Here is a 17,830-nt window from a genome sequence, read left to right on the forward strand (position 1 = left end):
ATGAAAAAATTTGAAAATGAGAAACATCCCAAATGAGAGGTAATGCTATAGTAGGATATATAAATTAAAATGCTTTGGTTTTAAGGTTTCTTGCAGATGGTGAGGATTGAACCCAAGGCCTCGTTAATGAAACACATGCACTCTACCACTGACCTACATCATCACTTGCAGGGTTTTAAAGTAAGAAAAACATAGGAAAAATGTGGAAAATGAGGAAAACGTTACAAACACCCCAAATCAGAGGTAACGTTATAGTAGGGCATACAACTGGAAAAAAATGTAGATTTTTTTTCAAATTCGGAGATAAGGCTATTACAAGACCCTAAAAACTAGTCTAAATATGATGCACACACTTTAACTCGGATAAAAATGCAGTAAGGCATGAAAAATGAGAAAAAAATGACAAACACCCCAAATCAGAGGTAAGGCTACAGACCCTTGCGACTGACATCACGGCACATTGATGGCCCTATACAGATGCATCTGTCTAGGTGTGTTTTCTTGAATAATCGTGCTATTCTTTGACTTATTGAAAGCAGCCCATGTGCTAAACGATTGTCGAAGGTCGTCTCTGTTTGGCCTCAATATGTCGGAGGTCAAGGATTATGTTGACACTCTACCAGAAGCTGAGAGAAGTCGGTACAAAGAGAAACTGGTTTCTGATCAGTGGGAATGACCCCTACAACGTTCCTGTTGACAAATGGAATGAAGATGTCTCTTATTTCCCGGGACTGACTTATCCTGACATTGTGAACACCCTCGTCTTTACATCCAGCTCACACACAATGGATTACATGAAAAGTTTCAAAGGACTGGAAGTTTACAACCAGTTTGTTTGTGGCTGGATTTGTGAAGTAGCTGCTTTTATTCATAATGGACTCCATGTGGCTAATTTTATTTAATTACATTTTTAATTCATCTATAATGTGAGCTGTTTTATTGATGACCTAAATTTGTGTGAAAAATCGATCTGCAATTGGATCAATGCAAATAAAACAATTTAATTTCCCAAGCTTTTGCACAAAGGACCTTCATCAGGGTAACAAACAACATGGTTACATCAGGCTTATTTAATACAGCCGTGTTAGAACACCCAAACACAGCGCTAAAGTTTAGGGCAGGGCCGTACATCACATGACCTGTGAGGTCATGTGGCAGGGGTCTGATATGCTTTTTGATTTTATTTTATTTTTTCTGAGATAAGGCTATCACGAGACCCTAAAAACTAGTCTGAATATGATGTACGCACTTATAATGGGTTGAAAATGCAGTAACTCATGAAAAATGATGAATAATGTGACCAACACCCCAAATCACAGGTAAGGCTATAGTAAGGCAGAAAAACTAAAAAATTATAGCTTTTTTTTTCTGAGATAAGGCTATTACAAGACCCTAAAAACTATAAATATGATGTGTACACTATGAAAATGCAGTAATACATAAAGTAAAAGTAAAACAATAATAATAATGAAAATCTAGGGGTATACTGTCACCAGAAAAGCTCAGGCGCCCACTTCGAAAATATTAATACCAATATTTTTTATTGATTAGGAAGTCGAACAAGGTCACCAAGAAATGAGAAACAAATTAGATGATAGATAATAATTTTTAGTGTATTTTACAGCTGATTCAAGACATGGTCAAAGCCAAACTGTTATCATAAGAGATGCTAACAGAAAGCTAACACAAGAGGAAGGTTAAGTTTTGTGGCATTTTTATTAAACGCTCAATAATTGTGATTAATTCTAATTAAACGAGAGTAATTGAGAACACAATTGTAATTGACTTTTAGGGGGAAAATAACACATTTTAATTGTAACTGGAAAAAACGTTCAACGTTATCACGATTGAGTTGTAATTGAACATGGATAATTGAAAATGTAATTAACCTTTACCCTGGTCGCCACCACTAATGACCATTGCTCAATGAAGTTCTTTAAAAGGCAGGTCAAAGGTCACAAAACCTCCATTCTTGTCCCACACATGAGGTTTATGGAGGCCCATGTGACCAAAAACCTACACATCTGTACTTCCTGCAGAGGCTAAACAGAGGTCACCTCGGCCCATCCATCATCACCACCTTCTAGGTGCCATAGATCTATCTATCCTTAGTAATATGTTCCTCAGTGTAAAGTCTTTCCTGGGTCTGATTCTTAGTTGCGGTACCTGAGGAGGTGAGAGACTGACACGACGGAGACTTTCCAATCAGAGTGATGACATTAGCTGCAGAGATCCAGGCCTCCTTCGATGTGTTCAAGTTACGCACAAACCTAGAAATAATGGTTAAAATAAGTGCAAACAACATCTTTATACATGCTTTAGTCAGAAAATGTGGATCCTCACCACTGGCCGTCCTCTCCCTCCTTCACCAGCTGCACCATGTCTCCACTTTTCACACGCAGATCCTGATCTACACCCATGTCGTAGTCGGCCATTGCAGTGTATTTACCCGCACACTGTTTAAATGAGAGGAGAGGCAGACAGAGGCAACATGGATTAGAATAAAGAAATCATCAAAAAAATTAAAAATGTGGATTTTTTTTTAAACATTTGCACATTTCAATTTGCTTGAGAACCATGGCCTAACCCATCTTTAAAGCTGATATCCGGAGTTTCTGAGAAACGTCTCGATGTCCCGCCCTAAATTGCTCCACTTCCTCCCACTGCCTCTGTCAATCTACCAGAAGCCACGCCTCTACTTTTCTGTACGCGCATCGCGGAACATAACAAAGTTGCATCGGGTTGCATTGATATAGGTCTCTGGGTCAGGCAAGAGACAAAATCATATTTACCTGTTTGCTGTTGTGATGCGCGGCCTTGTTTCTGTGCACAGTTCCGAGTTCATTTTGATTGACAGTCTCAAAAACAGGAAGTGGAAGCTTATTGGCTGGGTGCACTGTGTGCTTGTTTTCATTTATATAGGGGTCTATAGGACGAAGGCGCGACTTATGTACATTGACGCATATGAAGGACCACCGGCAGTAGACCATAGTAAAAGACTAGTTAGGTATTTTTTCACATTTCAAAAGAATGTTACATAAACGTAGATTTCTCAGAAACTCCGGTTATCAGCTTTAAATCTTGAAAACTAGACTAATAATCCCTGTTGTTGGTACATCCCAACAATGTTCCAACACTTCTGGTCAGGGCCACCCCTCCCTACATGGAGAACACACGCTGTGCGTAGGTCATCATCTTCCATGGGGGGGGGTACACATTTAGCGCCATAAAAGAGATAAAAGAGAGCTGTAATGTGACCGCGCGTTCATCGCTGCAATGACCAATCAGAGGAGAGAGCTTGAACCGCTGCAGAATGTGAAGTTGTCCACATCCTTCCTGCACTGCAAATTTCTTGTAACTTAACAAGATTTATTTCATTTTCACTAAAAACAATTGTATTTATCCAGTATTAAGGAGGTGGGATTTTGCAGTGTGAGTGTATGGAAAGATCAGTGAGTAATTATTAGCCGATGTATCCTCGTCAAGACACACACTAGTGAGCTGCACAAAGTCTGACATGTTAACTGGTCAATCATTAATTAAGTAAATAAATGTATGTTACGTAGACGCTGAAAAGCTCACGAGCAAATAAGGCTTAAACTAGTGAACTAGTTAGCATGCTCACTATAGTTTAAGTCTTTTTTTGCCCCTACTAGTAAACTAGGTGGACCCAACATGTTTACGAACTAGTAAAACTAAGACTTATACTTGTAAAGGAGCACTAATGAACATACAATGGTAAAAGTATGTGCTAACTCACTAGTGTGGGGAAAATAAGCACTAGTTAATGAGTTACAGACACAAAAAAAAATCACGATAAGTTGGGGAAAAGTGGGCACTGACTGAGGCTTCCTATTGGCTGCTCAGTCAAAAAATAAAACATGACAACCAATTAGGGCTGATTTAATCAATTTATCGAATTTGTAATTAAAAATGATTTTTATTTAGCAAATTCGAGCTTTAAAAAAAAATGCATGTGTTTACCCTTTGAGTAGGCTATATGTGTGCCACAGGCATGTTTAATGTTTTATTCACACTATGCTGAGATGCTAAGGGAAGAGTTTATTATCTTTTTAATTGTAATGTTATATGTTGTAAAATATGTAGTTATGTGATTTCTTAATCAGAAAATTGAAGCTACTGTGAAGTTGCTGTTGCAGTTTTGCTTAAACCTGGTTTAAAGCTTGAAATTGTCTCATTTACTTTTTATTTTGGGATTGTTTAATGTATTTTACTTTTACATTTGACTTGAGGACAGTCACAGCAATGAAGTTGCACTTTTGACAATATATCTGATGTCTGCAGTCATTTTTAAGTGCATTGGGAAAAAAAATTGAAAATTGAATCAAAACTCAAATTTTTCTTCAAAAAATCTGAGATTTGTTTTTAGGCCTACAACCAATGAAAACTTGAGATTTTGTTCTTATCCCCTCTGCTTTATTTGATCTATAGTTTTCTGTAAAAGGCACATTTGCATGTTTAATTCTATTTACAACACAGATTTGTTTTTATTATTTCAGTTTGAAGTTATTTCTATTTAATATCTATATATCTTTTAACACGATTCTTTTTAAAGCCAAATATACAGTATGTATACTTACAGACAGTACATTATTTAATAGTAATAAGGGTTGTCAAGGTCAATGCATGTTGTTATACAATCCTATTGTACCCATAATACATTAGGAATGGAGTGAGTTGGGGCCCGTGGATCCCAACTCGCTCAGGGCTCCAGTTTGGCCCTTCTACTGGTTCACTGGTTCACGGTGGCTCACCAGCTTCCTGATGTGTTCATCCTCTGGGTCAGAGTTAAGAGGATCCTCAGCGCTGGAGTAGTCGTCGTGCTCCTCTGAAGCATCCAAAGATAATGTTTTGTTCCAGCCTGAGGAGACGAGAGCAACACATGTGGTTAGTTTAAGCTTTACAGAATCAGTGTGACGTCTGCACTGTAACAATAACCCACACGCTGAGAGAACAGGAAGCTCAAAGAGGAAAACCAAGAACTCCCAGTAGTCCACATTCAACCAAAAGTCTCCAGTGCTGTGAATCATAGGCCAACGTGCAGGAATAAGTGTTAGGAAAACTTTTCTCCGTGTGAATTTTCCACTTTACGTGCACACAAGTGCAGAAAAGAAGGACGAGGGAAACCAAAGAGAAGTTTCTGATAAATAGTTTTGGTGGTGAGACAGGGTTGGGGTCAACTTTTATTGTAATCGCATAATTGATGATTAATCACAATTATAGCTTAGTTATAACTGTAATTTAATAAATCTGTTGCTGTCGTAATCGTAATGAAATTGTAATTGAGTTCAGATAATTGACTTTAATCGCCATGAAAATCATAATTTAACACAAAGCTGGGGAACCATGTTACAGTTCTATGTACAGTTCTATACATATGTAGTGAACAATTATGAAAATGTGTTTCATATCAAGCTTTCCCCACATTTTACCATTAAAAATAAAATAAAATTGAAGGATATACTGACACAAAAAAGGCTCAGACTCCCACACCAAAAATATTAAAACCTATAATTTCATTGATTAGGAAGCCTAACAGGGTAACCAATAAATAGGAAAGAAATTAAATGATATATATTTGTTTTTAGTGTATTTTACAGCTGATTTGGGAGCCGTTATCATAAGAGATGCTAACAGAAAGCTAATACAAGAGGAAGATTAACTTTTATTAGGTTATTTATTTCATTGTAATTGAACATTAGTAAATGAGAACATAATTGTAATTGAATTTCTGAGGATAAAAAATAATTGTAATTGGAAAAAATGCTGGTCACTGTAGTCGTAATTGAACATGGATAATTGAAAATGTAATTGACCCCAACCCTGGTAGTGAGACAGTGAGAGCGCTGCAGGCCAGTATACCTCTCCACTTTGACTGTAGGAGGTTAGTGGTGCTGAACCACCTGATTTTGTTCAGGTGGGGGGGAGGAAGTCCTGCGTCTGAAGCACAGGAAGTATAACGCAAACACAGGTGGTCACATACCCCGCAGCAGCGACAGCCAATCAGCACACAGAGCTGTGAGACCTGGAGGGTACGGTGGAGGATGGTTACCTTTGAAGCCGAAAGGCGTGGGGTCGCTCTGTCGTTTGGTTTTCTGGTGATCAGGGCTGGTGGGAGAACCTAACAAAACACATAAGGAAACACTATTAAATGTTTGTTGAGTTAAGTTTGAAAGAGTTCTTAAAGGGAAGGTGCTAAAGCAGTGGTTCCCAACCTTTGTTCTTGTCGTGACTCCATTTTTATATCACTAATTTCTGGTGACTACAGAGACTTTTTTTCTCTAAAAGTATTATTATTATTATTATCCATCCATCCATTTTCATACCCGCTTATTCCCATTTAACAGGGTCGCGGGGGTCTGCCGGTGCCAATCTCCAGCTCTCATGGGGCGCTTGGCGGGGGTACACCCTGGACAGGGCGCCAGTCCATCACAGGGCAACACAGACACAGACAACCATTCACTCTCTCATTCACTCCTATGGGCAATTTAGAGACTCCAATCAACCTTACAGTCATGTTTTTGGATTGTGGGAGGAAGCCGGAGTACCCGGAGGAAACCCGCGCAGCACAGGGAGAACATGCAAACTCCATACAGAAAGGACCCAAGTCCACCCCAGGGCTTGAACCCAGGACCTTCTTGCTGTGGGGCGGACGTGCTAACCACTAAGCCACCGTGCGCCCATTATTATTATTATTATTATTTTTATTTTATTTTATTTTTTTTAAAATCAAGTTTGTTATACTGTGTTACAAATATAGCCAGCATCAGTGCACAAATAAGCGCCTTATCCTTGGTTTCCACCTGCACATGAAAAAAAATGGATCTCTTCCCAACCGGAGTGTGTCAGTGTCGTTCTCCTGAGGTCGTGTCACATGCAAATCCTCCTCATCCCATATTTGCAGAAAAACTTGGTCGACTGCCCCAGGTACCTGGTTTCACACAAGTGACAGTACTTGCTGATGTTTCTCACAATGTTGCTGTTATTTCTGGATATGTAGGCCTCTGCTTTTGTCTGGATTAAAATTGTTTTCTCGCTGATCCGAAACCAGAACTCATTTCTTGGGGCTTGTGTGCCGCTCCTGATGGTGGGCTCGTGAGGCCATGAAATCTTCATATTTCTTACGCCATATGGACGGCTTTGGTTGGGTTGCTTTCAGGAAGATTTCAGTTCCTCCTGTTCTCTGCCTGCGGGAGTCAAAAACCTTTCTCCTTTTTGCCAGTAACTTTTGGCAGATTTCTTTATGCTTCTCTCGGTCTTCGGGGAAGAATCGTCTTATACAGATTTTGCATTGAACCAGATCCAAAGGGAGGGGGGCATTGCCGTCGTTGGGCATCTGTGCATGTTGCTCCTTGCAGATCTGAATGTGTCTGTCTGCTGCACTTTTTTTGAACCTCCGCTGACAGTAAGGACACTGGATATAGTCTGGGTCATAGGGGTGAGGTGGGGGTAGAGGCAGCGATCTTCCATCCTTCATGGCTGCACTGAAAATTTTTGCTGCTCGAACAGAAGAAATTAAATCTTTGTTGTTCTTGCGCCAATTTGATGGCTTTTTGGGAGGTTCTGCTTTTGGTTGGGTTGGTTCCAGGACAGAGGATTCAGTTCCTCTTGTTCTCTGACTGCGGGAGTCGAAAACGTATTTCTTTTTAGCCTTTGACTGTTGGCAGAAATTGGTATGTTTCTTCCAGACGTCGGGGAGGAATGTTCTCTTACAGGTGATACATTGAACCAGATCCACAGGGGGGGGCCCAGTGCCATCTTCAAATTTTTCCATCATTGGGTGTTGATTGCTTGATGCTTTTAATTGGATCTTCTCTCTGACTCTCTCCACTGAGTTCTAAACAGAATGAAAGTACTGTTTCTGTGGATAACAGGAGCTAAAACATAGAACCATAGAAGCTATGTGATGATGTCACCCAGGAGGCTCCGCCCTATGTAGCTAAGGAACGTCTTGTGTCAGGGTGTGGCCTCTGTGGTGGGAGTTGTTGTGGGGTGGCAGTGCCCGGTTTGGGGTGCTTGTGTGCACTAGTCATTTCTAGCATTCCAAACACACTAATGCATAACTTCACTTATTCACAGTTTCACAATTCACATTTGACATTTTGTCAATGTAAACAATGGAGACGTAGGAAATTAGCCCCGATTGAAGTCATCGTATCAACTTGTCACAGAGTGCTTTTCTATTTGAAACTTTGTCAAAAATATCAGAACATTTAACATATTTGATTTAGCCTTTTATTTACTGGTATGAAGCCTTTTTGCAGCTTTAGTCAATCTCAAGTGATCTTATTATTTGTTAGGGTTACCGAGGCAAAATCTCTACTAGATCTCTATTCTACATCTAATCTCTACTCTACATCTAATCTCTACATCTATGTATAATACCTGATGATGGGAAGATTATCAATGGCAAAGTAAAGCATTTGTCGTCATTGGCTGAGGAGTCTGTGGAGGGAACAATATCTTAAACATTCCACTCTTTACTTTTAAAAAAGGGTAAAAATACAGGTGATAAATAACCTTAATTTGTGAATAATCTACCATTGAACACAAACTACAGGTAGATGATGTTTGTTTGACGGTATTGAAAGAAAAGCCACGCCTTGGTGCATTTTATCTATGATATAATAATAAACTCAGAATATTTCTCCATGTTTCCAATCCTCCAGTATATTTTTATGTGTTGGTTACAGATGAAACAATGGGCTGCGTGTTACCTTTCTGAACTTTGAGGTTACTGAAGCCCTGTAAAGTAAAGCGCTTTTTAGCCACAGCAGCTCTGTCAGAAGTAGGGCTGGTCTCATCTGACCCCAAGAAGAAGAAGAAGAAGAAGAAGCAAAGATGGAGAGAAAAAGAGAAAGCGCCAGGAAAAGAGAAGGTTTAATGAAGCAAGAGCTCAAAGTGAAACAACAGGTTTTGTTAGTAATGACAGAGCAAAAATGAAATTAAACATGTGTTTTTCACCTTTAGTCGAGGCCTTTGGTAAAGAAGTGGAGATGATGTCAGGGCTGCAGGGCTCAGCTTTCTTCTCTTCTCCCTTTTTGAAAGTCTTCGGAGCGTTCCTGAACGGGCTGTGTGAGGAACAGTGCTTTAATAAAAGCTCTTAAACTTCTGGTTGTTGTGGTTACTGACAGTTTTAAGATCAATGCAAACTCACAGCACATCAAAGTGTAGAAGAAAACAGACTTTAATTACCTGAGGTTTACTGCCCCACAAGGCACTGGTGGAAACTGGAATATCTGCTCTGGCGCCCTCTGCTGACTGGCTTCTGAAAGTCAACAAGGGAGAAAAAATGACCTGAGGCAGCAGTATTTTTACTGTTTTTAATCACACATCTGTTCTTATATTGCTGTAATTCAATAAAAAGGTCAAACTTGTTATTATCAAGCCTATATTTCTTGTATAAAGAGAAAATTAGTTAATAAACGTTTAAGAATACCTTTCAAAATGTGTAGACAATGTTTTTTTTGTTGTTGATAAAGTTTCCCAATGAAAATAGGACACTTTATCATATATATATATATATATATATATATATATATATATATATATATATATATATATATTAGGGTGGCCCAAAAATACACATTTTAAGGAACTTTTTCTCCACAATTTTAATTTTGTTCTATGCTTGCCTACTAACATTTACGCAATTTTGAGCTTGATTGGTGAATATTTAGAGGTCATTCAAAGGGAAACATTTTTTACAATGCAAATTTGCTTCTGAAATTAAAATTTTGACAATTGTTTTACTAATTCGCTAATTTGATACAACAGAATAATTTATAGCCAAAGTTCATGGCTTAAAATATCTTCAGTGTGTTGTTTCTCTTTCAGAAACATTTTGTCCTTAATTATCAGTGCTGCTGAAACAAGAAAATCTTGAGACGATAGATGGCCTTTGCCATCCATCGTGCATGAAAGGGGATGTCTGCAGAATATGCACCACCCAGGAAGATCATGCAAAGTTTGAGGAACTCCTGAGCTTCCCTGCAAATTTTCACCATATCTGCTTGAAGAACACTAGTGTGCAAATCAAACAGGTCATCAGAAGCCACTTCATGTGCTGACTGATCAACCGTAGATGACTATTTTTGCTGGAATGGCTTAAATAAGGCCACATCTGGGCCTTTTGCAGGTCTAAACAAGGCACGTAAAACACCGGAAAGAACCAGTTCCATGACATGATGGCGACACAAACAACCCTAGAAAAGCTCTAACCCAAGTGATTGATCAATATGAATGCAGGCACCATTCTCCAACCCTGTGTTACTACCAGTGGTGTCAAACACTAGACCACAGATCTCGTATACCCCACTCATCCAGTGTAGCTATGCTTAGCAGACAGCTGGTCACCTCCTTTACAAAGCAACCAAACTTCAGCAGTTACCTGCAAACAGTAGGCTGACAGTTACTAAAGATTATAAACTACATAATAATAAAGTTTCCCAAGTCAGAACAGAAATGCAAATTACATAGTAATTGTAAACAATCTGTAGATTCCACACAACTTTTCTGTTTCTAAGATCTGCAAGAAGAAAAACAGACTGTTTAAATAATCATGTAATTTTAATATTGCATTTTTATGCAATAATCTTACATTTTAAGTGATAATCATGAGCAGCAATAGTATATTTATTATTTTACAGTAGTAGCAATATTTTTTGGACAATTTCCGCTTGAATTGGAATATGGGGTAAAATTGTGGAGCTTTGATGACCTCTAAACTTGTGTCAATCTGCTTCATTTTTGCACTGCGTCTTTCTTTCATGACATAGAACATTTTTAAACTTGTGGAGCTGGGTTACAATACACTGTATTTTTTCCATTGTATCATGGGCCACCCCAACATATATACGTATATACAGTGGGTACGGAAAGTATTTAGACCCCTTTAAATTTTTCACTCTTTGTCTCATTGCAGTCATGTGCTAAAATCAAAAAAGTTCATTTTATTTCTCATTAATGTACACTCTGCACCCCATCTTGACAGAAAAAAACAGAAATGTAGAATTTTTTGCAAATGTATTAAACAAGAAAAACTGAATTATCACATGGTCATAAGTATTCAGACCCTTCGCTGACATTCATATTTAACTCACATGCTGTCCATTTCTTCTGATCCTCCTTGAGATGGTTCTGCGCCTTCATTGGAGTCCAGTTGTGTTTAATTAAAATGATTGGACTTGATTAGGAAAGGCAAACACCTGTCTATATAAGACCTTACAGCTCACAGTGCATATCAGAGCAAATGAGGATCACGAGGTCAAAGGAACTGCCCAAGGAGCTCAGAGACAGAATTGTGGCAAGGCACAGATCTGGCTGTTTACAAAATAATTTCTGCAGCACTCAAGGTTCCTAAGAGCACAGTGGCCTGCATAATCCTTAAATGGAAGAAGTTTCTGACGACCAGAACTCTTCTAGGCGTCCAGCCAAACAGAGCAATCGTGGGAGAAGAGCCTTGGTGAGAGAGGTAAAGAAGAACCCAAAGATCACTGTGGCTGAGCTCCAGAGATGCAGTAGGAAGATGGGAGAAAGTTCCACAAAGTCAACTATCACTGCAGCCCTCCACTAGCCGGGGCTTTATGGCAGAGTGGCCCGACAGAAGCTTCTCCTCAGTGCAAGACATATGAAACCCTGCATAGAGTTTGCCAAAAAACACATGAAGGACTCCCTGACTATGAGAAATAAGATTTTCTGGTCTGATGAGACCAAGATTGAATTTTTTGGCGTTAATTCTAAGCGGGATGTGTGGAGAAAACCAGGCACTGCTCATCACCTGCCCAATACAATCTCAACAGTGAAACATGGTGGTGGCAGCATCATGCTATGGGGGTGTTTTTCAGCTGCAGGGACAGGAGGACTGGTTGTAATTGAAGTAAAGATAAATGCGGCCAAGTACAGAGATATCCTTAAAGAAAACCTCTTCCAGAGTGCTCAGGACCTCAGACTGGGCCAAAGGTTCACCTTCCAACAAGACAATGACCCTAAGCACACAGCTAAAATAACAAAGGAGCGGCTTCGGGAACAACTCTGTGACCATTCTTGACTGTCCCAGCCAGAGCTCTGACCTAAACCCAATTGAGCATCTCTGGAGAGACCTGAAAATGGCTGTCCATCAATGACGTGCCGTCAGGGTAGGCAAGGGAGGCAGTGCCTACCCAAGGGTGAATTGATATTTTGATTATTTGTTATAATTATAATATAATTATAAATTATTTATTATTCCATTTCCAATAGCCTACAGTACCTATAAGTTTAAAAGTGTCCGCATTTTGTGCGTTTCATTGCCCAAATTACTAAACAGTGCTATTTCCTGGAACAGCTGCACAGTCTCACTCCGCTGTAAGGCAGAGGGAGGCCACGCCCCCTCCCAAAGGCACGTTGCTCCTCTGCCTCCGTTCCCATTGTGTCTTTTTAAGTGTTTGCGCATGCGCAGTCCGGTCTCCAAGATGACAATCAGCGTAGAGAGCTGCCTTTGGACGTAACCGCGCTATGCTAAATGCTATACGTAAGTTCACAGTACATTAGTGAATTGATGCCATGTGACTGCTGCTGCTAGCACCACTAGCTAGTGGTCGGGATAACACTACAGTCAGGATGACAGCGCTAGAGATGATAGAGAAACTTTTTTTTGAGGAAAAACAACAGCTTTTAAAAGATGGGAGACCAACACCTGAGTAATCAGACCTTCAGCAAAGGTAAGGTCAGAACATTGTTGTTACTTTCTACAGTGAGTGGAACAAAAGGAAGGATTGGTTTTGTGGATGCTCCTCGCTGAGGCTGTTCTGAGTTGTTGTTGTTGTCTTTTTCTCCGTGTTTCTGTGTTTCCAACGCAAACAACGGATGTGCTGTCGTGTCATGAGATATATCTTGTTGGGAGAGAATGGAGGCTATATTAAATAATTGTTTGTTTCTTTAATGGTGTTTATGAAGTTGATTTTGTTAGATGGCTAAATGCTTGTTCGTGTGGATCTTGTTGGGTTTTTTCTTTCTTATTATGAATTTTATATTTTGATAAGCGCATTACTTTGTTGGAAATTGCTTTATACAAATAAAATTGATTTGAATTAAATTAACACTTGCCAGCAGAAACATATTAAATTGTCATTGGTGGTCTCAATTTGCAACGTGCCTACCCAACCCTAGTGGTCACGGCACATCACTGCTGTCCACCAACGTTCACCATCCAACCTGACAGAACTGGAGAGGATCTGCAAGGAAGAATGGCAGAGGATCCCCAAATCCAGGTGTGAAAAACGTGTTGCATCATTCCCAAGAAGACTTATGGCTGTACTAGCTCAAAAGGGTGCTTCTACTCAATACTGAGTAAAGGGTCTGAATACCTATGACCATGTGATATTTCAGTTTTCCTTTTGTAATAAATAAAACATTTCTACATTTCTGTTTTTTTTCTGTCAAGATGGGGTGCTGAGTGTACATTAATGAGAAATAAAATAAACTTTTTGGATTTTAGCAAATGGCTGCAATGGAACAAAGAGTGCAATTTAAAGAGGTCTGAATACTTTCCGTACTCACTGTAATAACAATTTATTGTTTAATTTTATTATTTTTTTAAATTTTATTTTCAGTATTAAGTACAGTTTTTTTCAGTTTGCTTATTTTTTTTAATTTGTAAATTTTTTTCCCCTTTTATTTTGGTTTAATGGGTTATTTATGTACAGGCCAATGTTTACTATGGCTTCATTGTTTATATATGTAAAATAGTTCAAAAAGCTCAAATTCTACTCGTACTCTAAACCCACTACCGTCCAGCTTTAATTCAGCATTTTAAACAGTAGCTCTACAAACTGAAAAACAATTTCACCGCTAAAGAAATGGGAAACCTTGGTGTCAAAATAAAATGTTTTAAAAATCTAAAATTCACGAAGGAATTGTAATTTATCAGACCAGACCAAAATAGGATTAATCATAAAGGAAATTCCAACCACTATAATTATGTACCTCTGTATGCCTGTAGTTGGGTGGTCAAAACCTTCCTGATCTCATTCACCCATGTGGTTTTTACTTCCGCCGTTGGAGCCTGAAAATCAAACCCATGACGTGTGAGTGGGCTTTAATCTTCAAAGCAGCAGCTCATCAAAGACACGTTCCTGTGTTCACTAACCTGAACTATATACACCTCCTCTCTGGAGTTACACCACACTTCAAACTTTTTGTTGTCTCCCTTTGCATTTTCAGTGATGCCGACAGCGCTCATCTGTCAAAAAAAAAACACAACACACGTATATACTCTTACTGCATGGATAAATACTGATATCCTTTAGTGTTGTGGAGGCACTCACACTCAGAGACTGCTTAAAGCTGTATGACGGAGCTTTTTCGTAGCCTTCGCCATTTTCTTCCCTCCGCTTGCAGAACAACAAGGCCTTCTCATGGAGGAAGAGGTGTCTCTGCATGGGCTTGAACCGGGCCAGATCCTTGACCTTGGCGTGACCTTTCTTGTGCTCTGTCCACACGCTGAAGGAGCCCTGCATCAGCAGCTTCCCTAGTTCACTTAGATTGCCCTGAAAGAAGAGCTTAGATTAAACACAAGGACCTATAGATGCATCATCTCTTTAAGTGATGTTCCTGCCTTCATTGTTGTCTGTTGTTTGATGTGTTTATTTGAATTATGCATTAGATCAGTGGTTCCCAATCTATTTTGTCCCATGTACCCCCTTCATACCCTCTCCATAATTTCATATAATTTTTTCATTTGTGGAACAGCGAGCTCTCCTAAACTCCTATAACTGTCTCCAACATTGGTTCCCTAAAGCATAATCTACAAATTTAAAACAATGAGTAGAATTTGAAGTGGAATTTATTCTAAAAAATAAATAACAATGCAACTTTTAATTGATTACATCAATAGTAAGTTAATACTATGTGAAATGTAGTTTATTGTTTCAATAAATAAAAATAGTATTTTATTGATCAGTAGTACTGTTAGTTTGTGGTGAATTTGTCCAAAAAATTACCTAAATAGGAATTAGGTAAATCTCCTGATTATTTTTCAATACAATTTTCAAACTTTCCGAGTACCCAATGCAATGTGCTCCTGTACCCCTAGGGAGTATGCGTACCCCTGTTTGAGAACCACTGCATTAGGGGAGAGCCGGATGATCTGGTGCTGATTTTTGCTGCACAAAATAAGCATAAGTTTGCTCTTGAGGTCCTGACATATAACAATAATAAAGTATTTTCTGATTCTGATGTTTGCCATGTTAATAGGAGGATTCTTTAAAGGAGACATATCATGCTTTTAAATCCTTCCTTTTTACATATAAATCATACAGTTGTGGTCTATATAAAGCAGAACTGCAATGCTTGGGTCTGAATTCCTCATTATTATAGCTCCACAGACTCCTTTTCTACCCCTTTTCTGATGTGCTTCTGAGAGCAACTCGTTTTGGTGCGGTCTCTTTAAATGCAAATGAGACACTTCATACCCCGCCCCCTCTCCAGGTTGCAGAAGTGACACTCAGTTCAACTCCACCCTGTTCGGCCATTTTTGTAGTTTGATAGAAGAGATACGATTATCTAGCGGCGCAGAAACTTTTTATTTACACGTTATTTACAAAATGTCAACAACAGAAGACTTGTCCATCCAGCCTTACATGTTCGAGCCAGAGTCGGACCCGGCGGAGCAAGATGGAAATGAAGATGATGAACCTGCAGAACAACGTCTTCATATTGATGTTAACAAGTGAGCTAACACAAGCACCGAGCTAACGCTAGCGCCAAGCTAAAGTCACGAAATGCATTTTAATACAGTCTTTTCGGAGACAAAAACGGCAAAATGAAAAGACTAATGAAAACTTTAGACTTAAATTAAATCACGTAGGCCATATCATCAAGGATCTAAAACGAGCACACAGCGCTAACATATGAAGAAGGTGCAACTGCTAATGCTAACAAAACAATGACAGGGACGTCTTATCATCACACTTTTTAGCGTTATTTACAGCTTACCGAAGTGCTCTGTTCATCGTCTCCAAAGATAGAAGGAATTGAACCCTCAATCAGACAATGTCTTTTGGTAAATCCTTCTTTATACTGGCGGAGGTTGCAGAAGCAGTCATCCTTGAAGTGCTTCGCGCACACAAAAATGACCTTACCCACAGATGTGGGTACATTTCCATGAAAAATAAAACTCAACCAGGCACTTCGAAAAGGTAATATAAAGATATCAACGGAGCACCTGAAGAGACTAATTTGAACTTTTCTGTACTTCTAAACACAAACAAAATGCATTTAAGGGCTAAAATAGTGGATTTAGCATGATATGTCCCCTTTAAAGTTAAACTGACTGTAATGTCTGAGTGTCTCTCATGGCTTGTCTGTCTCTATCTCCTTTTCCCCTCTCAGGTATATTAATTTACATCTCACCTCATATCCTGTGATGGCAATGAGGTGCATGGAGTCATTGACAGCTTTGAGAATTCCCACAATGGAGGTGAGCGCCTCCTGCAGGTCCTCTGCTCCTTCACAGCTTTTGCTGTACTTCAGCATTTCCTACAGTCAGAAAGATGATTTAATAATAGTGCAAATTAAAACAAAACTAAGCGGTACTAAATGACGCTACCTTGAGTAGCAGCTGATATTTGGTAATTCTCTGAACAGGCTTCAGCAGATAAGAATCCAAACCTAGTTTGTGCTCCAGCTTTTTTTGACACTCCTGACAAAACAAAGAGAAAAAGGGCTCATGGTTAAATTATTGATTTTAGAAGGTAATGATCTTTGATTGAATGAAGATAAGCTTTGTTCACCTGGAAGAAAGCACAGTCTGAGCACTGTCTCCAGAGGCTCTCTGAGCGAGGCTTGTTGTGACAGTACTTCTCATAGATCTGCAGGTCTGTCATCTGTCAGTGTGAAGAGGACAGACGGTTAACTTGATGAGTCCAACTGGTTTTTGGAACCGTTTGGTGTTTGTTCAAGAATCAGTTATCAGAGTTATCATCTTAAATCTTTGCTACGACTTCTTACTCACATGAGCGGTGTCACATTCCATTTGAGAAACTATAATAACAATTCAGGTGGATAATATTGCATGTTTTTCTACCTTTCAAATACTTTTACAGAATCTGTTTTTTATCTACACATCAGTCATACTGATGGAGGCTATCTAAATCTGTTGCCATATAGTTGCGCCTTTGAACGACACCTAATTCAGTGATATATTTATATTTACAGAATGTAGGTGAAGCTTCCCCCTCATGAACACAATGGCATAGATTGGCATCTCAACCTACTGCAGCCCCCGATCAACTGACCAAATTTGGATACAACGAAAAGACATCCTGATGTTCACCCATTCTCCAAAAAATTATCAAATTCACTTTTGATCCTGAGTTAAAAAAGTGTGAAAATGATGAGTTTAAATTAGATTGTATCCAGTCAGCATAGGTGGTAAGAGTGGTTTAAAGTGTGAAACTCAGAATTGATTTTTTCAGCATTGGCATGTCCAGGGCCGGCCTTCCCGACAGGCAACACAGGCGGCTGCCTAGGGCGCCATCTTCTGGAAGGGCATCGAATTTTTTTTTTAATAATAATTTAAAAAGGTATAATAAATGTGAAAAACACCCTTTACAATCACTGCATGTTTTCTTTTAATTGAATATTAAAATTAAAAATCTGTAACAATTACTGCTAATGTTCTACCCATATTTATATTTATTTTATTTAAATTCTTGTTCTATTCTATATAATTATATTATGTTGTTTACACATTGTGGTCTTTGGTTTTAAGATTTGTGTTACTGACTAGTAAACCCCAACAGGAAAGTAGAAATTTCCTTGTACTGAA

At 38.9% G+C, this 17,830-nt stretch overlaps 1 protein-coding gene across 9 annotated transcripts in view; it reads right to left on the reverse strand.

Annotated features, from left to right (window-relative positions):
* Positions 1-17,830, reverse strand: part of LOC114454897 (guanine nucleotide exchange factor DBS-like) — a 58,307-nt gene that overhangs the window by 3,398 nt on the left and 37,079 nt on the right. For 4 of the 9 annotated variants that reach the window (XM_028435772.1, XM_028435774.1, XM_028435767.1 and 1 more), the window contains exons 19-32: positions 16,794-16,886; positions 16,610-16,702; positions 16,414-16,539; positions 14,328-14,549; positions 14,150-14,242; positions 13,987-14,065; positions 9,217-9,289; positions 8,986-9,092; positions 8,739-8,825; positions 6,074-6,142; positions 5,884-5,961; positions 4,776-4,882; positions 2,344-2,456; positions 2,167-2,270 (exon numbers count right to left, since the gene is read on the reverse strand). In XM_028435772.1, the coding sequence (XP_028291573.1) occupies positions 2,167-2,270; positions 2,344-2,456; positions 4,776-4,882; positions 5,884-5,961; positions 6,074-6,142; positions 8,739-8,825; positions 8,986-9,092; positions 9,217-9,289; positions 13,987-14,065; positions 14,150-14,242; positions 14,328-14,549; positions 16,414-16,539; positions 16,610-16,702; positions 16,794-16,886 (1,444 nt within the window). The remainder of the gene's footprint in view (positions 1-2,166; positions 2,271-2,343; positions 2,457-4,775; positions 4,883-5,883; positions 5,962-6,073; positions 6,143-8,738; positions 8,826-8,985; positions 9,093-9,216; positions 9,290-13,986; positions 14,066-14,149; positions 14,243-14,327; positions 14,550-16,413; positions 16,540-16,609; positions 16,703-16,793; positions 16,887-17,830) is intronic. The other 5 variants (XM_028435776.1, XM_028435770.1, XM_028435768.1 and 2 more) reach the window with 4 other exon arrangements.

This window comes from Gouania willdenowi, chromosome 21, assembly GCF_900634775.1.
Source record: "Gouania willdenowi chromosome 21, fGouWil2.1, whole genome shotgun sequence".
Taxonomy (NCBI): Eukaryota; Metazoa; Chordata; class Actinopteri; order Blenniiformes; family Gobiesocidae; genus Gouania; species Gouania willdenowi.